The sequence below is a fragment of the Embiotoca jacksoni genome, unplaced genomic scaffold (assembly GCF_022577435.1).
Source record: "Embiotoca jacksoni isolate LCO1_2020_lvr unplaced genomic scaffold, fEmbJac1.0.p SCAF_15, whole genome shotgun sequence".
NCBI classification, from domain to species: Eukaryota; Metazoa; Chordata; class Actinopteri; family Embiotocidae; genus Embiotoca; species Embiotoca jacksoni.
This window is the reverse complement of record NW_027185285.1, coordinates 10,042,608-10,067,041: the sequence shown is the minus strand read 5'-3', so window position 1 is coordinate 10,067,041 and position 24,434 is coordinate 10,042,608. Positions and strand designations below refer to the sequence as shown.

The following is a 24,434-nucleotide window of genomic DNA, read 5'->3' as shown; positions in this document are numbered from 1 at the left end:
CAGTGGAATCCAACCATCAGATTACAGTCCTCATTACACACTGATGAAACACGGGCATTATAAAATGTAATGAGGAAGTACACGAACTGAAGTTGAGCCATATCTTACAGATGAATGTTTATTTTCCGCCCACCCCCCAAAAAAAAGAATAATTAGATTTGATTTGATTTGGAGAAAAACCTCAATCAACAGCAGCGAGAGATCAAAAATCTGCGGGACGATAAACACACGCACGTCACGAAAGGATCCGAAGCTGCGAGCTTCAGACGTGTCGGGTTTGCACCGATTTCAGAAAATAGCCAGATGCACGTTTTAAAAAAAGCTTTCTCCTCCTGAGCTTTCAAGTGTTACCAAACAAACCGCCGTCCGGCGAGCGGACGACCTCCACGAGTTGAACCGAGGACGTCACTGCGTCACAGCGTGTCTCTGAGGTGCAGCGATCGAGGCTGCGGGTGTTGAGGCAGGCTGGATGTTTTCGGGACCCTTCGTCTGAGCTGCCTGACCCCCTTTTCGTGGCAGGATTGGCCTCATTTTTGTTTCATGGAGGTTCTCTGAGAATTTCTGCCTCCTTCACACCTGCAATCCTCGTCACTCTTTCCAGGTACATGAATCTGAATATCTAACACGCCTCCAGCTCGTCATAAAAATGGTTTTAACTTCACCTGCGAATATATTATGAAAAGGGAATCAAATACGAGCGGGTTCTTAACGTCGGGGGAGGCAGGCAGGGTAGTGGGAGAGTGTCGAGGAAGAAACCATGAAAGAAGCTTAATGTTCTCCTGATGAGAAAATCCAATTCAGTAGCACAGAAGTATTTTATTCCTTCAGTCATTATTCTAAGTTCATGACCGGGTAATGTCCTCTGCGCTGTTGGGATGGCCTGCAGATTTAAGTGGAGAGCCTCAGTAATGCTGATCCCCTCGCAGAGATACAGCACATCATCAGTAGCTGCAGTAAACGACCCAACGCACACAAGAGGCCATTCAGTTTTCCTTTCCTGATGCAAAAGCTTTATTTATAACGACATTAAGTGAGATGGCGCTGCCTCTTTACCCGCCAGCGCACAGAAATCCCCCAAAAGTTTCGGTCGTAAACGGGGTGCTGATGACAGAAGCCTTCTCCGAGCAGAGGAAGTGGGCGAGCTCGCACCTACAGGGCAGTATCGTAAATCGGTTGTTTTATTGGTCGCCCTGGACAGCCTTTCTCGTGCTCACACACTGGCAAATATAATTACTTGCTCTCTTTCCCCACGCACATAAAGATGGAAGAGCGGCACGTCGGCGCGCGCACAAGATTCAATCCCACTACTTGACACACACACACACACACGTGCACACACACACACACACACACACACACACACACACACTTTAAAACACGCTGGAAAAAGTAGAAACTATCATTTCAGATGCCAGCTAGGATCACATCACTCGGCTCCGTGGCTGTTAGCAGGGAGTGGCGGTTTTAGCACAACTACAAAATAAAGCTGTTGCCCACATGAATAACAAGGCAGCAGGCAAATTCAGACGAGGAGTTCATTTCTTCATCATCTTTTGAAGGTGCGATGGTCGCGAGGGATCATATCCGTCTCCCCAAAATAAAACCCCGCCTGTAAATATTTGCAGGCGGGCCGTAACTTCAGAGAGACAATCTCAGGGGTGCAACAACAACATGATACGGCACAATATTTCACCATGCAAAAATGCGACAATACGCATCATAAACTACACAGCTGTGGTTAAATCTTATGTGCTTTGACATTTATTTTCTTGCCCTTGGCGGGAAATATAAGAGCAATTTCTCTGATCATGTTTCAGATGGGCTTTGCAACAGAGAGTAAAGAAAGATGCTAGAAAAGTTGCCAAGGTCTGACATTTTCTTTATAGTTTAATGATGCCAGATTTCCAGTTATTTTTATATGTAATTATTCCTTTGTACTATAAATACATCAGAAAATACAGAAAAATGCCTTTTGTAATTTACTAGAGTCTAAAGTGATATCTTTTAAGTCCTTGTTTTATCCAAAAATCTGCCCCAAAATATAAAAAATGTCTCTAATTTATGACAAGGAAAATTATTTAAAGAAGCTAAAACTTGAGAGGTGCCTGGGTTTTTGGTGTGAAAAGTCACTGGAGTAACTAATTGATTATAAAACAATATTTTTACGGGACTAATTGAAAACTGAATTAATTGTTGCAGCTCTAATCCAATAGAGGTCCCAATTTAGATTTGGCTGATGTACATTTGTATCCGAGTGATTCGTTATTTGCATTTTGCGCCAAAATATATGATGAAAAACTAACAAAGATTGTTTTAGCGTTACGAGAATACGTCTTAAATAAGGAACCTTGCGCCATCATGAATGTATTGAAGTCGGTTGTCGTACTAAACCACCGGGCGACTGTATCATTACACTCCTCGTCGGCTTCTAACTTTCTCCTCCTCTGTCACATCAACACGCTCACTCCGGAAAAGCATCGCATGACCTCGGTGCATCTCGGCCCGTCTAAAATCCTCTGTCGTCATAGCGACGGCAAGTAGCGGGGCAAAGCTGAGAGAAGGGTTTCTCTGTGCTGCCTGTGTTTCTCATTCCGGTCGCAGCGCCTCACACAGCCAGGGACTGCAGCGCTGACTGATGGGGCTGGTGGGGAGATAGGGGGTTGAGGGAGGGGTGTGGGGGCGGGGGGGCACCACTGCAAAGCGACAGACAGGATGAGCACCACTGAGACATTGAAGACACCAGTACACACACACATGCACACTTACAATTACACTAAAAGGAAGCGGCACCGGAGGGACTTTTCTACTTAAAGAAATCCTTTAATCATCACTGGACTTTTGATAGGGATGACAAGTCAACGTACAGTTTTTCCTGCAAGCTGGGTTTAGTCAAGTAACGGTATCTGAATTTGTCACGATGGGCAGTGATTCTCATATCATCCTATTTCAGCTTAGTGTGCTGGTGGCAGCTTCCCTTGAAGTTGAGATTTACGTCACTCGTGCCTGCACACAAGACTTTTGAAAGGAAAATTGATCATTCACAATTTCCTTCCATCTAATAAATAACCAAAACCTTTCAGGCTGAAGGTTCACTTGCACTGAGTCTTTCTTTGTTCGAATTGATCAAAGAAAACAGGAAAGGAATTTGAGGAAATGATTGCAGGCAGACAGGCTCACCAACACATCAAAACGCTGTTAAAATGCACCTTCACCTAACAATCACCTACAGACTTACACACTAACACTGAGAAACAAATATAAGTTTGTCAGTGACCGAGTGGAAATATAACCGGGTGGCTAACATGAGGAACAGGCAGTGCTGATGTGTGTATGCGCTCGGTGGCTGCTCGGCTGACTGCAACTTATTAGTCACATAATGGCTTTCCACATTACGGCCCAAACAGCACTGCTCCCCCGAGGACAGCTGGGAAAGCTAAAACAAACACCACATACAACCGATTATCGGCTTGCATTGGCTTAGCTCCTTTCTTTGCCAGCCTGTCTCTTGGTAAAAACCAATTCCTCTGAGTGGCAACAGCAGCTCCGTGCAGGGACTGAGACCTTGGGGGTGAAGTTTAAGTCCCACCTGTGGGGAGAGGATGGGCAGAGTTTCTCACAGGCAGCCACACAAAGAGCCCTACTGTGCAGGCAAATCAATGAAGACGCAAGCCAAACACCTGGGGAGGGAGTGGTCACGTGACGTCTGGGGGAGGGAGGGTGGTCGGGGTGTGTGTGTCTGTGTGTGTGTGTGTGTGTGTGTGTGTGAGCGGGCGTCGCCATGGTAGCAATCACTGCTCAAGACGAGATGGAACTGGGAGTCTGCTTTTGCCTGTCGCGGAGCAACGCATTCACAGCCACTTTAACCGTCACAGTCATGCAGACTGACACAACGAAGCATGGGAAAGAGCAGAACACCGTGGGGAAAAGAGGCTTCACACCGCCTCTAGTCTGCTGCTCTGTGGTTAACCATTACACTGGAGCCTATGAGGTGGAGGAAATGGGGGTGTGGGAACAGAGACAGCCGCCTGGTAATATTCCACCATTCCCATCACTGTCCCAAGTCAAAACTGTCTGGAAACACAGCCTAATAAGAGGAGGAGGAGGAGGAGGAGTATCAGTCGATCGTCTGGTTGCATGAAACCATAACAATCTGCGAAACTAAACAAAGCTCTTCGGGCCAGCCAGCTCAGGTTGACTGCGTTCTGAACCTCCCTTCCTGTCCACCTGGTTCCTCCAGTCCAGCGCTTTGACCCGGTCCTGCCAGACAGCCCGGCACATCTTCGGGGAACGGCACTCCCCCGCCTCGTCCCCACACCTCCAGCCACCAACCTTCCCTCTGCTTGTCGGCCTTTTTGTCTGTCTGCCCTGTTTTGACTGCCGGACCCAGGACCCTGCACTCTCATGAGCCGCATTGTTCTTCTATAAACAAAGAGCTTCCTCCTCCACCTCCAACAATCCTCCCCAACCTTTTTGTGGGACTTAAAATCTAAAAGGAGGGAGAATGATAAAGATTTGTTTTACTTCTACTATCTGACAAGTCCTGATCACTGTACTCGGCAACCTGTTCTCATCCATATGCTAATCTCCGAGCTGTCTCCTTATCTGTTTCCAGTGGCAGCTTGTTGGGTAATGTTATAGGCTGTTATTAGCTGGCTGCTGGAGCTTCCATGCAAGGCAACCTCAAGTTCATCTAGAAGTGACCTGACTCACTGACCAGCAGCCCATTTAGACTAAAAGGTTCCAGGAACTATGCAGCCAGGGAAACTAAAACAAGAACTAAAAATCCCTTTCGTGCACTCATGTGTTTCAATCAAATCTGAAGAGCCACGAAGAATAAAGCAATGAAGGATGGAAAAAAAAAAAAAAAAAAAAAAAACATTTTAAATACAGTTTGAAATGCAATTTCCAGACAAAAGGAAAGAAGACATGTTTGTATTTGTTTTTCGCGAATCTATGAAAACCATTTTTTTTTTTAATATAAAAGCAACATGCAGAGGAAGAAGCCACAGCCTCCAAACTAGACAATCTGCTGAATGTTTGACAGACAGACATTTCCACCTGTTATATGAATAATAGAGTACTTCCTCGTTTTGTCAATGGAGCAGTACACAAATTGTAGGGTGTTTAACCAATCAGTGACAGAGAGCCCTTCAAACTCTCCCCTGATAGTTGTAGGACAGGAACCATCCGACAATTTAATCTCTGCTTTCTCCAGGCCTCCAAGAACAGCACTTGGCTGTGCGATGATTTTGGCATAGTGGCCAAACCACGTTACGAAAACCTCTGCATTCATCACATGATGCAACACTGGCCAATAACGCAGACGCACACAATCACTGGAAAACAAGTGGCTGTGAGAAAAGTGGCTGGTGAATACATTTTTCTGAACGATGAAAAACTGCGAGAAAACTCTATTATCAGAATTTGATCCATTTCGTCCAACTACACACGGCTTTCTGTCAATACGCATCCTCTAACGGCCCACAGCTGCACGTGGAAAATCCAGGTACCTCATTGAAGAAGGTTGGGAAACATTTTTTTTTTTGTATTTGTGCAACTTTTTTCAGTTTTCGTTCAAATGAATGAGGCTCCATCCTGTAATCTCATATCCAGTTCTCCTTAATACATCCATGGATTCTTCTAGTTGACTTTTAATACAAAAATTGCTAAAAAAAAAAAAAAGGAAAAAAAAAAGGAGTTCATGATCCCCTGAGAAATAGCCGTGCCATGGCGCCAATTCCACATTGTCACCTAGCCACAAATGATTAATAAGACAAAAGCTCCGATTGATTTAACATCTACTTACATATTCTGATGGATGTGAAATGTAACATAAACAAGGGGAGGTGCAGCGAGACCCTAATCATCTCTCAAAAGGCTGATACAATATAATTAAACTCTAAAAAAAGGCCCTGCTACACGGGGTCGTCCAGTATGTTTGCCACAGAGGCAACCACACCGCCCATTTACCGAGTGCATGCCGCGCTTCCTTGTTCATAACAAAAGTGGGTTACTTTTTACAGACCTGGCTACACCACTTAACTTCAACCCTTAAACTGCAGTCAGGCAGAATGGAGTGAGGAAGCGGGGTAGGATTTCAGGAACCCCGTCCAACTCTTCATGGGGTGCAGGCTAACTGTGGAAATGTGGTTAAGGCAAATTGACTTGTAGGCACTGGGAAATATCTCAGTTTTGGCAGGTTTGTAATATCTTAGCAAATCCACTTATGTAATATGCAAATCTCATAAGACTTCTTCTGGTCACATGAGACAGATATTAGAGTCATTGGTAGCGGAGTGATCATGGAACCGTTAACTGCCAGGAAAAACCTCTAATACCTCGAAACAGACCAGCAATTTCCAAGATTTAGAAAATTAGGAAGGAAAAAGAGTAACAAAATCCCTCAGTGCATCCTTTAACACAGAGAGGGAAACAGAAAGGAACCTTGATCACCGCTTTCAAAGTTTCAGAAATTAGGTATTTAAAGACATGCATGCACACATGTGCCTGGAGTGAGGAGGGGAAAGAGCACCGTTGTCAACGATTGAGGAGTGGAGAGGAAACCAGCAGTGAAACGTTCTAAAGAAACTCAAAATTCCTGTGACGTCCATTAAAGACCACAAAGCAAACACAAAGAACTTGGATTCCCAGGACTAATGTTGCAAGAGAAAAGGACTGTCAGGGGACATCTGTTGCACCAAATCACCGTGACGAGAAGCGTAAAGAAATGATGGAATTACAGGAAAGAAAAGACATAAGACAGAATATATCCCCCATAGCCTCTTTTCATTTAAAGTATGAAAGGCCGTGACTATGAGGAGCCATAGATCATTATTCATCACACTCAGCACCTGCTGGACAAGTGATGAGAGATCTTGTGAAACACACCGACACACTCGGAGGAAGCAGAGACCTGCTCTGCCAGGTGGTGTGAAAATATAGACGACACGTTGTGGTTAGAAAATGATGCAGCATTAAATCCCAGTCATTATCAGACATTGTTAATGTTTGGGCAACCAGCCAAGAAAAATAACTGGGCAGGAAGTTAAGCTTTGTTTTGGATTTATTTCGGGAGCTGAGATTTAATGCTCCTACATCAAGAAGAGGTTGTACGTATCGTAGCCTCGCCTGGCCGGACGTATCCCAGACACTGGGTGCCAGCGCTGGAGAATGGTCTGACAGCACCCATATATCATTCTGCTATAGAGGGAAAAAACAACCTGGTTTGTTTGTATTACTTTAAACCAATCACAATCATCTATAGTGGTGCTAAGTCGAGGAAGCAGCGACGGTGGTTGTGCATTAGCACGTGGAGAAGCGAGTCCCGGCAGAAAAATGGCTGAATCGCAGCAAAAGACACAAAAGAACCAAGCAGGCCGAGCATGGCTTCGTCAGACTATCACTCAGAGATTCAGATTTGTTTTGCTGTGATTACAGTCTGGAAACGCTGTTCGCGTTAACGTTCGCTCAGCCACTCCGATGGGCGGACCAGTCAGCGACCGGTGTCTACGATGAATTACGATGTCTCTGAAGTCAAGCGTTTTATCGAAACGTAGCGGCAATTTTGACGCATATGGTGGTAAAGCTCGATTAGTTAAAAGGCTGCTCCAACAGTTTTAAAACTAAACCAAGGTCCACGCCAAGTCAGATGCAACGACTGGAAATGATCCACTATGGAGGGAGGCCAGACTCAGATATTGACGCAGTGAATTTTGGGTCTGGTGACACCAGGCTAAAGAAGGTCGTCCTGCACGATCTAAATAGACATCAAAACTTGCCATCGTCATCGTGTGAGTTGCTATCCTCGACAGAAATGTTTTCAACCAGTAAGACAGACGCAGATAGCAGAAGAAGAGGAGAATGTTTTTTTGTTTTTTTTTAAATAGTTGGCCAATGGCAGGCTTAATACCCACAATCTACATCTGGCGAGTCAGACTATATCTACTGTGACATATGCTCGACAGTCAGACGGACAATCAAACACCGAAGGGACAGACGGAATAATCAGTGTAGTGCCGGTCTGACCAAACAAAACCCTTCGAGGATTTGGGGAAGCCATGAATCCCGAAAATAAAAATAAATTATCCAAATGATTTCTGCGCGTTAAATAAGGAGAGCCTTTAGACTGAAGTGTCACAACCACAGTAAACTAGCAGCTTGTGGGAAACGCTGACGCCGAGCTAACTGAACCAGAAGAGGTGCAGATACAAAGATGCCCAACTGGAACAAATCCACTAACTGAGACAAGCAAAGCACTTATCTTCTTTTGCAAAAACCTATTTGCATCACGGGGAAACTCACCACACACATCCCCACGTGAGAGGAAAGAGGCTGGCAACATTCTTAAGTGTGAGAACATTTCATCCATCTCACGTCACCTTTTCCCTCCGTGATACAGTCCACTGTAATTGCATAATAGAAGAGTCTACCCCTCCTATTTTCAGCTCCAAAATAGTGGGAAACTATGCCACAATGGCAATTTTTAGTGGCATTCCTGTTGCCCCTGCATAGTACATCACTCTCTCTTTCCACTCTTTGCGATACAACGTGCCGAGCGGAGAGTCAGCCAGGCGAGTAAAGTCTTCCACCGTACCATCACCGCTAAGTGAGAAGTCAAAACAGTGAGCGGAGCAGCGGCGCAGCTCGGGCCTCTGTGAGCTTGCACCACAGTTGGCCGGGACCCGAGCTGTTTTGAGTGGCTGCGTGGCTCTCCGAGCTTCTTGGCTCCTTCGCCTGCTCTGATGTAATGGAGGAGAGTAGAGGCCTGGATCAAGCTGCAGCGGAGAGGGCGGATGGTACCAACCGAGGGTGAGGACCACCACACCTCTGTGCCAGAAATACTGCTCCTTTGCTTCACCACTTTGAACCCCCCCCTCCCTCCTCCTCCCCCCACCCACCACCTTCCCCAAATATCCTGGGGAGTTTTAGTTTCTAAGAAAGATTTCACAATCGCATCTGGGAGCAGTGTTACATCATTACCACCCAGCCATATTTTCCCTTTCCTACCGTCCACCTTGCCAATAAATGTGTTGGACTGAGAGGACCCTTAGCTGCTTTTAGGAATCAGGACAATAATCGTGTCGTAGTCATACATGAAAGCGCCGCGCAGCAATCCGGCAATGCCCTTCCTCTTCCTGTGAGGTGAGCCTTTCGTTAATAGTAACTGTCGACATTAACTGGCCCCGATGACTCACGGAGATGCGATGGTGGTCCCCCGATCAAAAGGCATGACCGAATGCCGCTGTGTGCAGGTGCATGCCATTAACAGCTTTTATAATGCGCTGCAAGTCATGTTTAAAGTGGCTGACGCGTGTCTACGAGACGTGTGTCATCATGTCTGACCCAAATTTAGCCCAGCTTTGAGTAAATCATTTGTCAGTGCCTGAGCTGTTAAGCGGCGTCATACTGTAGCTTCAGACTTCTGCCATGCGGTGAAATAAATGCTGTCAAACCTGTGAAATGTGACGGTAAAAAGGATGTGCTGTAAATCTGTGGGAAATGCAACAGGCGACCATCTTCCAGCCTGTTTAATGACGCTAGCAGGAAACCGAGGGGGACAAAACATCTGGCTCACAAAAAGGCAACATCTCTACAAGACTTTTAAATCTTAAACTCTGGACAGTAAATTTGTGCATCAAGGGCTTTGCCTATAATAATAATAATAATGATAATAATAATGGCTGCAAGAGTAAATATTAGGCAGCATCTCTGAACATGACTGACTACAGTATCTGCACCATCTGCCTGAGAGTTGAGTCATCAGGCACTCCCAGTTTTGGTTGCATTTGAAGGTTAGTTTCACAATTGACTTCCTGTAAAGCAAACCAAGACCCCCATCCAACACATCATCATCATCATCATCATCATCATCAGAGCACATAAACAGAACAGCCTGCAGGGGAATTGTGGTTAAGGGAACTTCCCTGGAAGAAGACATCACTTCTCCATTGTGCTACCTTGGTAACGTAAACTCCAGTCCTCAACTACCTGTGGCTGCTACTGTAGAAATGTTACACTGCTGAAATTAAATACTGAATATATACTTTAAAAAAAAAATAAATAAATAAAAAATAAAATCCAATGCTTGAATGGATGAGTCTGGACATGACTGATGGGTAATCTTGCTCGTCATCTTCTGCAGAACTGATGACGCACTGAACCGAAAGCTCCCTTTGAACTGAGTTTCTATTCCCTGCAGTCACTTACTAAACATGGCTGAATGCCACGTGAAGTCCACCTCAGGTAAACTACCAGGCAACTGGAGCGCAGCCATCGAGAGCAGGAAACGGATAGCGAGCAACTCCGTACATATTTAGGAATCTGAGGCGAGGGTGTTAGAGAGAAAAACAACATTGTTGAAATATTATATTTGCTTCTCTGTGCATATGCTGTCTGACTCTTTTTTTTTTTTTTTTCCTCCCCAGGAATCCTGTGGTGTATTTGTTCAACTTGAGCAGAGATGGCATTTGAAATGTGATCTGGTGTGAATATAAACATCTCGCTTCTGATCCCGTCTCCTCGGAGGACTGAAGGGGCTCAAACGTCAGGCCGAGGCACGGACAGACGTCTCCAGTCAGCTGTTGGCGTCTTGCGGCTTTTGCCCCCCCCCCCCACACACACACACCAGCCGGTAACAGTGGAGACTTGAGAAACCCCCATCTGCTTGATGTTGGTCAGAGTTAATCGTATCAACCCGTGTCCATCCAGGTCTAAAGCAGAGCCAGCGCGTTGCAGAATTAACCTCAGGTTACCCTCCTCCACCGTCAGACAGCTGGGCAGGACCGCTCGGGCCACCCCTCGCCTCCACCGCCGTTTCCAGGGAAAGTCAAACGATCCTCGCGTGTGTGAATGTTTATCGGGGCTAATGAGACTTTGCGCAAACTCGCCGAGTGAGCTCACCTGCGCACACTGCTGTAAGACAACAGTAATCACAGACATCCCTCCAAACAAACCGAGGCGGAAACAAGCTTAATGCCGCGGCTTCGCTCAAAGATCAAAAGGGGACGGTGACAGGAGAGGCCGTTCCTCGCAGACTGCTCCCCGACCTCAAGACCGTAGCTTTCCAGAGAGGTAGACGAGTGGAAGGACAAAAGAGCTCTGTAGCACCGGCAAAGCAAACGCGAGCTCAGTGCGGCCGTGATGGCGGACAACCCAACTTTTCTCTGTTGCCGAGGCAAAACCGAAAGAGGCTGTGACAGAGTTAATCAGTCCCTCTGGGATTTCATTGGAGTTTTTTTGTGATTAAAAATGTTTTAGTTCGCTGTAGCTTTTCTAAAAAGATCAAACTTTTGGAGTTTTATGTGGGGTTTTTTTGCAGTAAAATTTGGGAGAATTGGCAGAAATTAAAGGGCGAGAAAAAAAATGATGCGGCTGTATAAAACTCATAAATCGGTTGGCCTAATTCTCATGATAAGACCACATTTCCACCAAGTGCAGCTTGTCAATAAAATAAGACACTGAAAATGTCTGATACTCTTTCTCCAGTGTAAACTGTATGCAGAAAACTGAGGGCATCGAAAGTCTAACGGGGTCCTACGCTGACATTGGATATGCATGCAACAGTCTCTCACAGGAAAAAAAAAAAAAATACCCCCAAGTAGTTTCTAACTTCAAAGGGAGCACGAGTTCGGGAAATGGACAAGAAATGGGGGGGGTGGGGGGGTGTTAGGGTGGTGGGAGGTGCAGCATGTAGAACAGCCAGGCAGGAGTGATAGGAGAAGGGCCCGCGGCCGAGAATCAGTTTAAACCTCACCGGAGCTTCCCTCCCTCACACTCATCACTAATCCAATTCTGACCCATTAACCACCACCGCCAGGTTAACAGAGCAGGCCTTTGAAGCAGGTCTTTCCCAAACCACCCAGGAGGTTTAGCACTTCTCCAAGGCCAAACAGACCTTCTCGCTCGACGCCATAAAACACAGAAATGGAGAATGATATTCGAGCAAGGATGATTACCCGAGGAACAGAATGATATAATGGGAGTGTATCTGTATTAAATAGGTCAGAGGAGGAGTCGCTGCCCAATCAGTGAAGCTGATACGTGAAAAGAGACGACGCAAATTAAAGAACAGGGGTGCAAATATTCTGGTGACGGCAGCTAAGCCCACTTTAGACAGTAGACGCCGGGATGATGCGGTTTGGACCTATTCATAGGAAATTTGGACATTGGTCAAACCCTGGATATTTTCACCATGACACTGATAACATCAAGTGAGGCAAGATCAGAACAACTAGATTTACGCCAAGATGATTTGAAACTTGCAACTATTCGCCAGTCTGCAACGTCCCGAAACCTGCCGGTTTACACCAAAGCAATCAGACGAGACGGCGTTACGTCGGACCTCTGGATCCGTCGCTGTCCTGCCGGCTTTTCAACCTTTTTTGTTGCTGGACATAATTTATGGCATCTTAAGACATGAATGAAGATAGTGTTGGCGAGTTACTTGCAACAGTTGCATTTGTAGTCGTGGCGAAACGGCGAAACCCTTTTAAAAAGAAGAGAAGAGGCTCGAAAATTTGGAGCGGCCCATGGGTGCTTCCCCGGGACACCCGGGGGGGGGCTTATGCAAATTTATGCCAGGACCTTAAGGCAATTTAATAATTTGTCTATTTCTCCGTTTTCTAGAGGAGTTTTATCGTTCAGAATCTTTTTTTTTTTAACGTTTTGTCATTCAGAGGAGTCAGTTTCTCCTTTATTAAGTCGGATACTGCCTACTGGCGAGTGTCAGGCGACACCAAGTCCAGTTCAGACGGTCCAGCTCACGCTGCTGTAACTTCTCCTCGCTTTCTAAAGCTCTTTCGTCTCGTCATAAATCTTTGGCCTGAATTCGGTATTTCGGGGTGTTGGACGTCATATATTTTCGTCCATGAGCCAATACATGAGCTACAATTTCCCCATGTCTTCTGTGGGTGACTGCAGGAGTAAACCCCCGGGGGTACGAGTGGCCCCGATTCGGAATCACTGCTGTAGCACAGTCGAGCATAAATAGAGAACACGGCGGGCGATTTTTCTTTCGATTGTTCAGACTCCAAGTGAAACGGGGACAGTCCCTGACGCAGGAAAATATTCTCCGTTACATTAATATAACAAAGCGGCCATTATGAAGTGTTGAGGCTCTACTCGGCAGGAAGCGCCAGTCTCCCCAAACCACACATGCAGCCCACTAATCAAACCCATGGCACGCCGTTATAGCACAGTCACAGGATAAAGCTGCGAGCCGCCCAGCGACCTCGGCAAAACACAAGACGCCTCAAGTCCTGCTGAGTAATATGACTGCAAGTCTTCACTTTATTATTCCGAGGGAACCTCAAAAGGGGGATTTCTGGACCGTTCTGCTCCCCACCTGTCAGGGGTGACGTTTGGACAAGTGTTCGGGTCTGGGGAGCGCTTCCTCTCTTAAGAAGCTGCCCACTCTCTCTCGCCCTGCTACATCTGGTCTCCTCCGGGCCGTTGCTGGCGGCGGTTGAGGGCAGAGCAACCGCAGAAGGCTTTGTCCTCATTGAGGAGCAGCTGAACCAACAGGAAAGCCAACTCCAGCCAGTCAATTAATTGATGGAACAATTTAAAATTATTGGAGGCTCTCAGCAGGGGGAAGGAAAACGTTTACAAATGACGTGCCATAATTGCTCGTTACATTCCCCCCACCCTTGTAGTTGTTGGTTGTTGTTTTTTTTGTGTTGTTTTTTTTTCTGGTCTATTATTTCGCTCTCTTTCACAACTAGTCAAAGCAAAATGTGGAAATTTGCGCTCAAAATGGATGCCTGTGATGGGCCAGTAGTTCACCACATGCAGCTAATCACTGTGTATTTACAATGTATCCTGTCTGAACACCCAAATCACTTCCATACAGCCGCTCTGCAAGAATGGCTCTCACTGAGACCACATGAATAGCCTCGGCTCAGACCACATGAAAACGTCCTTGATCATCAGGTCCTGTGCCTCCGCAGCCCCATCTGTGCCCAGCTGTGGGGGTTTCTTCAATTAACCAACATCCAAAGACCCCCATGTGTAGACGACAGTCAGACCGAGCTGCATTGAAAAGCGAGGACTCGCTCTAAAAAAAAAAAAGGAGCGGCCCAAGCCTTTTGCTCAAAGCAACACAGTGGGGCAGTGTGAATGCCCCCCGCGGCCTTTGTGGCATCTTTAAAATAAGTCTGTTTTATTCTCAAGCAGCATCTGTGTCCATTCAACTGTCAGTCATCTTACAAGGGGAAAGAGGCAGGGACATTTTGCAAACCGTTTCATCAAAAATAAAAGTCCTGGTACTTCTATTTGTAAAACGGCCGCAGCAGCGTCAAATCCCGAGGATGAAAAGAAAGACTCCAAAGTAGCAACAGAGTGCATCAGACAGAGAGGATCAGAGAGGGAGCTCGGGCAGCGAGGGTGGGAGTGAAATATGCTTTGGACCTGGTCTGAGAGGGAAGAAGCTTACAGTCGGAAAGAACAGGAGTGACTCAGAGAGGAAGAGGTGGGAATGCGAATGGAGAATTCTAGGGAATCCCACTGAGATAGCTCTCTTCGCTCGTCTGCACCGCGCCAAAGAATTCAGATGAGCAAACCATATGCTTGACAAGTCACATGTAAACTCCCGACGGCGATAAAAGGGTCCGAATCAGTCCAGAACGATCTAAAACGCACATCGGTTTGTTTATCATTCTGGGGCGCATCCCTCCGGACAGCCCGGTTCATCAAAGGGCATCTTTGACTGCGTCTGATTCTTCGGTTTTACGGGTCTGGTTTCACTTCTATGCCAGACGGCTCGCGACTCCACATTGAAGGCAGACTGGGGGGGGGTGGTGGAGGGGGTGGTGGGGGGTACGTGCTCTTTTCTGCAAAGTCTTAATCATATTAGAAGAGGCTCTCCGACTGTGTGTCGTCAACATTTCTGCGTGCATGGAAAGTGGCCCAAATTGTGCCCGGCGCTGCGTGTGCGTGGCAGAACGTAAAACAGATCAGACGAAGCCTGAATGACTTAGAATAATTTATGACCCGGTGGATCATACGTGTTACGCTATGAGCGCACGTTTGTGTGTGTGTGTGTGTGTGTGTGTGTGTGTGTGTGTGTGTGTGTGACATAATTTGAGGAGAGATCAGCTGTAGCGTGTAATGGAAACCGGGTCCCGTGGTAGTCGAGGGGCAATCCCCCCCCCCCGCCCGAGTGTTGGGTTTAGCAGCTTGCTTGCGATACTTTTCCAGTTTAATACCTGGCACACATCTGCAACATCTGGTTCAAATGGTGAGAGCGGGGGTGGAAGGGGTGGATGGGGTTGTCAGCAAAGGGCAGACACCTACAACACAAATAGCCACGGGTCTGTTTACATGCAGCGACTCGTCATTCATAACCTGCCTGGGAAGAAAGTCAATCGGCAGCTACGTGTCAAAAATCGACTTGACGACAGACGACAACACGCGGCGACGATGTCGCAATCCCCGGGCCCCGTTACTCCCCCGGGCCCCGTTACTCCCCCGGGCCCCGTTACTCCCCGTACGGCAACCTAATCAGACTAGTACACACAGCTGTGCAGGGCTAACCAAAGAAAAGACATAATGACAGCGTGTCGGAGAAACAGCGGAAAAGCAACGAGCCCAGCTTACGAGACGGGGAGGGGGGGGGGGGGGCTGACCGCGTGGATCACACGGCACAACATTACATAATCGTGAGAGAAAGTTTCCGTGAGGAGCGATTGCTGGTGGTATTGGAGGGAAAAAAAACAAGCGAGTACACTGGAAGATAAACAGACATGCGAGGAAATCCAAATTTTATGGAGAGCTGGATGTTCTTTCAGAGGGATAATGTTGAGTCTCGGGGGGGTTTTAGAGAGTGTCGCTCAGCATCAAGAGGAGCGAGGTGGTCTGCGGGGTCATGCGCTAGACGGGGGTGTTTTTTTTTTTTTTGGTGTCCCCCCCAGCGGACTCGCATGCTCAGCATTCCTCCCGGAGACCACTGCGGTCCATCTCAAACTGCAGGGACACACTTAACTCACGACCAGCAGACTCCTCCGGCTTTCAACGGGGAAAATTGTGCTTGTACAAAAAAAACAAAAAAACAAAGATTCGTAGTGACACATCTCTGAAAGACAGCGACAGTAAGCGGGTGGGACCGACAGGTGGGACATTTAATGCGGCGTCATCAGTGGACACTCGGTACCCGTCTCCTTGTGCAGTAAACACTTGGGAGATGCTGCTGACAGCTTGCCGATCATCGACCGTCTTGAACCTGCTCGTTTGTCTTCACCGGCTTCAACGCTTCACTTTGGGCCCCTTTGAACCGGACTGAGGTCGGACATCCAGCTGGTCGACCCCCCCTTCAGTCAAAAACCAGCTTCATCTAAAAAAACCTCACGGGACACGTCCACAACCCGACCTGCGTGTTACTTACAACAAACAAACTCTACAAGATCCAGTGGAGGAGAAGTGGAGAAGGAGAGAGGAGGAGGAGAAGGAGAGAAGAGGAGGAGGAGAAGTGGAGAAGGAGAGAGGAGGAGGAGAAGGAGAGAAGAGGAGGAGGAGAGAGGAGGAGGAGAAGTGGAGAAGGAGAGAGGAGGAGGAGGAGAGAGGAGGAGGAGGAGGAGAGAGGAGAAGGAGAAGTGGAGAAGGAGAGAGGAGGAGGAGGAAGAAGAGGAAGAGGAGGAGGAGGAGGAGAAGGAGAAAGAAGAGGAAGAGGAGGAGAAGGAGAGAGGAGGAGGAGAAGTGGAGAAGGAGAGAGGAGGAGAAGGAGAGAGGAGGAGGAGGAGAAGGAGAGAGGAGGAGGAGGAGTAGTGCTGCACAACTTCACGGTGACCTGCTGCAACGACAATAACAAACAAAAACAAAAAAGGGGGAACAGCTGTCTGTCGGTCAGGCAGTTTATGGGACAGTGCTCTCCGTTGCAGACCGGTGTGACCTGTGGAGCTGCTGCATGTCACCTCCTCCTCATCCTCCTCCTCCTCATCTTCATCTCGTCCCAGACTTGTTCTCCCGTCCACGGCTAGCTGGCAGCCGACCCGGCTAGGCTAACGCCGGAGCTAGCCAACTTTTAAAGTGAACCCGTCCGTCAAAGCGAAGAAACAGTTTAAAAACACTCCCGTAAATATTTTATCTCTGCGGGTCAGTCGGAGGTGTCATCGATCATGTTACAGACCGCGGAGGGCAGCGCGCCGTGTGGCCGCTGCTCCCCTCCTGTCCCCCGTGTTTATGACTGGTGGCGACAATTAAAAAGGCTCCGACTACTTCCTGGAACAATTATATCCCCCAAAAAAATCATCTTCCACCGGTTAGGAAACACTGATATAAAAATAATAATAATAATAATAAAAAATAAATAAAAAACACAGCTAATATTCACAATGCATTGCATCTGTTTAGTAAAAAACAACAACCCGGTGTTAAACCAACTCCATCGGCCCGTATGGGAACTTGTTCCCGTCCAGCAAATACACGGAGCCCGTCCGAGCTAGTGTGTGTGTGTGTGAATATTAAGGATTTAAAAAAAATTAATAAAAAATAAAATAAATAAAAAAGCGTTTGCCAGCTACCTGTTAATCGCAGCTTCACGGGTCCATTCCGCCGAACTCCCTGGTTCGACATCTCTCGATCCCAGCCTTCACTGCACGGATTAATGGATTAAAAAAAAAATAATAATAAAAATTAAATTAAAAAAAAAAAAAAAAAAAAAAAAAAAAGGTGTCGTTAAATGGAAAAAAAAAAAAAAAAAAAAAAAATAACCAAGCAGGTTTATCAACCTCTCCGCCAGTTTGAGACAATAATGGAGTCAAAGCATTGTGGCCCGGATGTGGACTTGAACCGCCGTAAGCTCACAAATACGGAGACAAAAAAAAAAAAAAGAAGAAAAAAGGACCAAAAAAAATGAAAAAAAAGAAAAAGAAAATCGTGAGTGTAGCGCTGCTGCAAAAAAAATAAAAAAATAAAAAATAATAATTTGCATTTACTAGAAATGACTTCGGCCCTATTGAAAGCGTGTAAAACGGGCTGCGGTGTTTCTCCTCACATCTTCGGACTGAGTCCTCCTCTCTGCTCGTCGAGAGTTGAACTGCGGAGTTCCTCCGGGGGAGATCCTACTTCTTCAGGAGGCTGCTGCTGCTGCCGCTCCTGCCGCCGCTGGGCTGCTCACCAGTGACGACTACCCTCTTTGGGGGAGTGAAAACATTTCTCCCAACATGTGGCACATAGCTGTGACTCACACTCGGTGTCCCAGTGAGTGCTGGTGACGAGCAGGACCGGCTTCTGCTCGCGTTTAGTCCAATTTATGACCGAGCAGGGGCGCAGCTAGAATCTTATGGAGCCCTCAGCCACCCCCCCCCCCCCCCCCCCCCCCCAATCCCCACCCCACACACACACCTTTTGACTACATTACAGCTTGTTTTCTTTAACCGAGGAAATAAATTGTTCACAATTCTCTTGATCAGGTTGAAATTCATTTACTTTTTTTTTTTTTTTAAGTGCTTGAAGATCCAATAATCTTTAAAGCTAATTGATCCAATAAAAACAAATGGAATGGTCAAAGTTGTCGTATTCACATTTAAGGTGTTTTGGATTTATTGACGGAGTCAACGTAAAGCCTCGTTTTGATCGGGTACATTTGCCCTGTTAAAAGTGTGAAACAAACTTTACACTTTCTGTATTTGCTTCAAATTAAAAGCTCTCCAGCGTTTTCAGGAGACGGAAACCCTTAGTTAACGTCTTGTGACTGAACCACATAAAAAGCTGGAGTGGAAAACTTCAAAATCTGGAAAAAAGCTTGAAATATTGCAAAAAAGTTTTTATGCTTGGCTTGAGCGGGAAAAGTCGTATAGATAAAAGAAAAAATACGATGTAGTGCTCTGGAAACAGACTTTGCAAGTACTGACTGGAGACCAATAATGTGGCAGACAATATATCAGATCTGTGTGGACCAAAGTGGACACTGGAATTTTTAAATTCATAAAATAAGATAAGATTCTTGTGCCACAGATTGCTCAAAAAGACTAAACAATTTAAGAATTTTAAAAAAAATGGAGTATCCACTATAAAGTGTGTGGGGAATAAATTCTAACACAAGTGCTTAACAGACTAACAATCTAAGATCAATATAGTGCAAATAAGCAACATTTTAAGAAAGTGCATGTTGTATATGAAATAAAATTAAAGGAAATATTTGCACAACACATTTTCCATCCGTTTTCCACAGTTTGAGGTTTGACTGATGCTCATACCTCATCTTTTTGTGCCCTCTTCTGCCATGATGGTTTAATGGCACTTAAGTGGAGAATTAGCACCACCAGCTGTTTACGTAAGAGATGGAAAATGTGCATCACCATACATTTTCTTTTTCCAGATTTTCTGTATGTTCAGTAAGTAGTTGCACTATTACTTTAATTGCGTCTTTAAATTCCCCTGATTTTAAATGGAGTTTGGTGTTGCAGTAAAACAAACTGCCACCGTAATCAAGTATTACACTTACAGCAAATACATTTAAGTACTTTTACTTTGCTTGAGTATTTCCATTTGATTATACTTTATGCTTCCATTTAACTACACAGCAGAGGGAAATATTTTACTTTGTACTCCACTACATTTGTTTGAGTTTTCAGTTGAAGATTTAACACAATGGATAATACAAGAAGATTAAAACACTAGTTTTCAACCCGCCTTCTGACATATTACAAAAATCAGTGTGTACTGATGTCGCATTTCAGATGTCCGAGTTGTCAACAGCTCCACCAGACAGGGATTTTTTTTTTCTCTCTAAACTTCTAGCACGGCTCCATTTCAATAAATCTTCAAAGGATCCAATATCACAGTAGAAACTAAAAATTAGAGAAAACTGAATGTGCATCAGAACTTTTTTTTTTTTTTTCTACTTTCTCCTCTCGGTAATCATCTGACAAACCCTCAGATTTATTTGCCGTCTCTAGATATAAAGTGATTCAAACCAGCCCCACTTGACGCAGTTACAACAGTAAGATGCTGATGACACACTGATGCTGCACTATTAATAATCTAATGTTGTCAGCTTTAATAATATAACAGTCAGAAAAGACCAAACCAGCACGTTTACTTTAAAACTTTAACTTTGTGCTGCCAACACAAACTGTTGTATTAGTACTTTTACTTAAGGATCTGACTACATCTTCCACCGCTGATATAAACACAACATACTTGATGTCGATAAACTAAAACTCCACACATATTCCAATAACTTTATTTACAAATTTGTTTTTATCTGTCTTGTTAAAACAGTATGTACAACACATAAAAAAAAAAAAAACTCCACAGTTACATGAATAGAGGACAAACGGTAGCGATGAGGGTACAGTAAAGCTCAGAGTAGAGGTATCAGAAAGTCATTTAGAAATTGAAAGAGTTCTGGGTTTCGCTCATCTGGAAGGCGTAACCATCATCGGTCACTTCTGGGGCCACAGACTCCACCACCCCCTCCTTTAACAACCAAAAACAGACAAACAGTAAGAACACACCTGGGAGGAGAAAAGTTCATGTTTATGAAATCAGTTCAAACATGTTTAACCTTACACCTACCTCCTCAGAAAAGTAGTTCTCTATCAGGTTGAGAGCAGCTTTGTAGATCATCTCATTCTCATGAGACTGCAGCGCCTCGATCTTGTCCAGTCCGCCGTACTCTTCTATCATGAGACTCAGCTTGTCCGACTCCCCGATCTTATCTCCAGCCTGACAAACAAAACGCGCATCGGCACATGTTCGTCACGGGCACCACACACTTCATCACATCTTTTGTATTTTGGAAAGACAATGAACTCACCAAGAAGATGTTGGTAATTGCGTCCAGGATGACGAGGACAATTTTGCCGTCCTTAGAGGAGAGCAGGCTCAGAAGAGGCTCAAGCACATTGGCTTGCACCAGGTAAATCACCTGCTGAACAGTGCCCCCGCTGGTGAAGTTCGTAACTGCCCACACTGCCTCTTTCTGAGTTTTGTAGTCACCCTGCAGAGCAAAGAGAAGGATACAAAAATAAGTCACAAAGACATTGACCTGAAAAGTTCGAGATAATGTGGGCATCTGTTTGACCACCGTATAATGAAATACAACATACCTGCACAAGCACATCAACTAAATATGGAATGAGGCCTGCGTTGATGACCTCCTGGATTTGAGCGTCCTTCCCGGCCGTGATGTTGGACAGAGTCCAGGCTGCCTCCTTCTGGATGGTGGCTTTTTTGTGGCGCAACAGTTGGGGGAACTTGGTCAGGGCCCCGGCATCCAGCACCGCCTGAGTCTGCTCGTCTGTGCCAGTCACAATGTTGCCGATGGCACGCAGCGCAGGAGTCTGAAGGAAAAGGTGAGGAGGGGGGGGGGGGGGGGGGTATTTTTTTTTTTTACAACCTGGGAGAACCATATGAGCTGCAGCTCAGGGTGACCATCACCGTCTGATGTACACAGTGGAAGCACCAATAGAAAAAAAACAAAAAACACACACACACACAAATGAGACTTACAACCACTGGCAGCGCTTCAAAGCCAAGCAGGTTCACCATGCGAGGAACAACACCCATTTGGACCACCACCTCGATGCGGTCGTTGGCCCCATCCGTCAGGTATGAAACGGCCCAACACGCGTCCGCCAACACCTCCAGGTCATCGTGGTGCAGCAGACGGATGAGAGCGGGCAAGATCTGTTGGATCGCACTCATGGGGGGGGACGGGTTCTTGTTGCGGCAGAGGTTCGACAGCGTCCACGTCACATTTCTCAGGTACCCGGCCTGCAAAGAAATCAAAATGTGAGAGAAGGTACCAGTTTGACGTGGTCACATTTAGTTGAGTTAAGACGCCACCTAGCGGCCAATAAGGGGAATGAGTCACTGGATGAATCGGGACGACTTCAAGGAAAAACCACACACACACACACACACACACACAATAAGAAAGACTTACACTAAATACAGTGAGGTCTGGGACTGCCAGCAGACTGAGCACAGATGCCACAGCTCCATGCTTAATGACTTTGTCTCGAAGAGCTGATCCATCACCTAAAAAGAAAAAAAGAAAAAAAATCCATCGTGAGTAAAAATGGGACCATCGCAACAGTCAGAACTGTACTTAATATAAATCTAGATATATTCTGTCAATTACCAGCAATATTTCCGAGGGCCCAGACAGCTTGCTCGCTGATGTGCTGGTGGGGGGATGTGACCAGGCTGACGAAGGCAGGAATGGCACCGCCCTCCACAACAGCCGCCGTCTGATCCGTCGTCCCGGACGCAATGTTGGTCAGAGCCCAAGACGCCTCGAACTGGATCGGAGGACAGTCAGTCAGTCCCAGGAAGGAGACAAACTTGGGGATCAGACCGCCGCTGATCATCTGGTTGATGGGAGGGTGCTTGTCACGAGACAGCAGTTTCCTGCATTCAGGACAAGAAGGCAAAAGTTATTATTGGTGGTAGGAAGTCGTGTTTTTTTCCAATTGTGCAGTAAATCTCAATGTACACGGTTCTTTAAATGACTGGTTATTACCGTGCAGCCTGTGTAGCCTGGAGCTGGGACTCAGCGTTATCACTGTTCACTCCGCCAACGATCTCGTCAACTGTCCACTGCCTGAAAGTCTGCAGATAGTCACAGGATGAGCAGGCGAATTAAAGGAAACAGGAAGTGGACAATGGGTTTGGGGTATTGAACACCTGTTGGCCATTGTAAAAGGTTGAAATTTGGGCTGTGTGGGGTTTGTATTATCTCTATTCAAAAGCATTTCAATTCAATAACAGCATCAGGCTGAATAAACCCCTTTTTTTTTACAAGTCTCAACCAATGCAGTGTTTGTAATATATATATATATCCAATAAAGGATTGCGTGTTCAACTTCTGGATAACATTCAAATGTTCAACAATATAGCACGGTACTCATCACGAGAACCTAACAGATGGTGGATTTTTGAGGCCGATAGCAATACTAGGGAGTAAAAAAAAAAAAGAAAGAAAGACATATGACGATATAAAATATGATATATTAACCAATAATCGATTCACTTTGCAATGATCCCTCAAATTTAGTTATCAAGCACTTTTGACACCTCTGACAAAGAGATGTGATGGAGGCAGCATGACTTGCAGTTTATTGTGCACACTGAAACAGGAAACTTCAAGATGGATAGATAACCATTTCTAATAAACCCCCAGCTCATTGCGTCTGCAAAAAGTTTCCGTATCCACCGACATACTTCTTTTTTTTTTTAACCCATATATCAAAAAAGCCAATATCAGCTTTAAAAGGCTTACCTGACAGTTTTGGGTTCTTTCTTGAAGAGGAGAAGTGGCGTCTTCTGGCAGCGCAGCCACATTTCTCCTTTTGAACATCTGGTCATCTTTCTTGGCCTTGCGAAGCTCGACGTTCACCTCCACCCTCCTGCGTCGGAGCTCCTGCGAAACCAAACAAACCGGGTTCACGCAAACTACTCCTCGGCGTTTAAGGGCTACCAGGTGCACACGTGATCTGACAGACAAACAAAAATAAATAAATAAAACCCGTTTTCATACAGTGTGTGGATAAAACTCACGCCGACATCTTTGCCTTTGTTCTTGAACTGAGTCAGACGTGCGACGTTCTCGGACATGTTTGGAGTGACAGGAAGGCTCAGCAGCAGTAAAAGTCACCTGGTATTTCTGCACAAACAAAAACAAAACGTTTTTTAAAAGTTAGGCTATATGGTTTCAGCCGCCTCATGGCTGCGTTAGAAGACGAATGATAATCATGTGAAGCTAAAAAAAACAACAACAACAACCCTGACATCTTCTAGTCAACTTTGAAGAAAACCTGAGAAACTTGTAGCTTTCCAAAAAAAAAAAACAATAGAAAGCGACACTTTTAAAACGAAATCGCAAAAGAATCTGTTGACACGCGCTTACCTTGTTCTCGAGCAGAGTTTGTGGCTTGCAAAAGTGCCGCACAGACCTTTAAACTCCTGCAGCGGAGGCCTCTGATTGGGCTGTTCGAGCGAAAGCATCCCGGCGCCGCCGCTCATTGGGCTGTTCAAAAACAAATCACCGGGCGCACCGGAAATATCGTCACGCCGCCTGAAATATCGCGAGACTTCGAGATTGAGCAGTACTGATCCCGGGTCAGTTTTGCGCCGTCTCTCTGTGTTTTCTAATGCGGATCGAGATGAGCGGACTTCGTTCGCAGATCTGTGCATTTTGTGGTCCTCGTCTTATGGTAGTCAAACAGGGAAATCATTTACGAAAAGAAAAAAATAATAAACTACATCCACGTTTCAAACAAATGATCATTATATTTAATTTAAAACAATCGTTTTTTTTTTTTTTTAATTAAAAAAAAATAATCTAGTTTACTCTTCAATTTTAAGGAAGACATCATTACAAAACTAAAGAGACTGTATTGAGTGGGGTTTTTTTATGGCATTTTCGTGTGTAAATTATTTGTTTATCAAAACTTCTACCAATTCATATTCCTTCAGTCTATTATTCACAG

General features: G+C 45.6%; 2 protein-coding genes across 2 annotated transcripts in view; both read right to left on the bottom strand.

Moving 5' to 3' along the window:
* The window catches only part of smurf2 (SMAD specific E3 ubiquitin protein ligase 2), a 47,387-nt gene extending 29,778 nt beyond the window's left edge, over positions 1 to 17,609 (bottom strand). The window contains exon 1 of the mRNA XM_069149453.1: positions 17,514 to 17,609. Within this exon, the coding sequence (XP_069005554.1) occupies positions 17,514 to 17,565 (52 nt within the window). The 5' untranslated portion in view covers positions 17,566 to 17,609. The remainder of the gene's footprint in view (positions 1 to 17,513) is intronic.
* A 2,554-nt stretch (positions 17,610 to 20,163) lies between these two features.
* kpna2 (karyopherin alpha 2 (RAG cohort 1, importin alpha 1)) lies at positions 20,164 to 23,876 on the bottom strand. The gene is made up of 11 exons (XM_069148537.1): positions 23,852 to 23,876; positions 23,503 to 23,608; positions 23,225 to 23,365; positions 22,466 to 22,554; positions 22,085 to 22,353; positions 21,887 to 21,981; positions 21,451 to 21,714; positions 21,048 to 21,281; positions 20,756 to 20,938; positions 20,515 to 20,664; positions 20,164 to 20,415 (listed from the first exon to the last, which is right to left on the bottom strand). The coding sequence occupies exons 2-11, from the start codon at positions 23,557 to 23,559 to the stop codon at positions 20,326 to 20,328; spliced, it is 1,572 nt and encodes a 523-aa protein (XP_069004638.1). The 5' UTR covers positions 23,560 to 23,608; positions 23,852 to 23,876; the 3' UTR covers positions 20,164 to 20,325.
* Positions 23,877 to 24,434: the final 558 nt, after the last annotated feature.

Excerpts from the sequence above, each read along its gene's own strand:
- kpna2 (XM_069148537.1), bottom strand. The coding sequence starts at position 23,559 with ATGTCCGAGAACGTCGCACGTCTGACTCAGTTCAAGAACAAAGGCAAA. Across the intron at positions 21,715-21,886 it reads CAGACCTCACTGTATTTAGT|GCCGGGTACCTGAGAAATGT; the intron begins GTAAGTCTTTCT and ends ATTTCTTTGCAG. Across the intron at positions 20,416-20,514 it reads AGAACTACTTTTCTGAGGAG|GAGGGGGTGGTGGAGTCTGT; the intron begins GTAGGTGTAAGG and ends TGGTTGTTAAAG.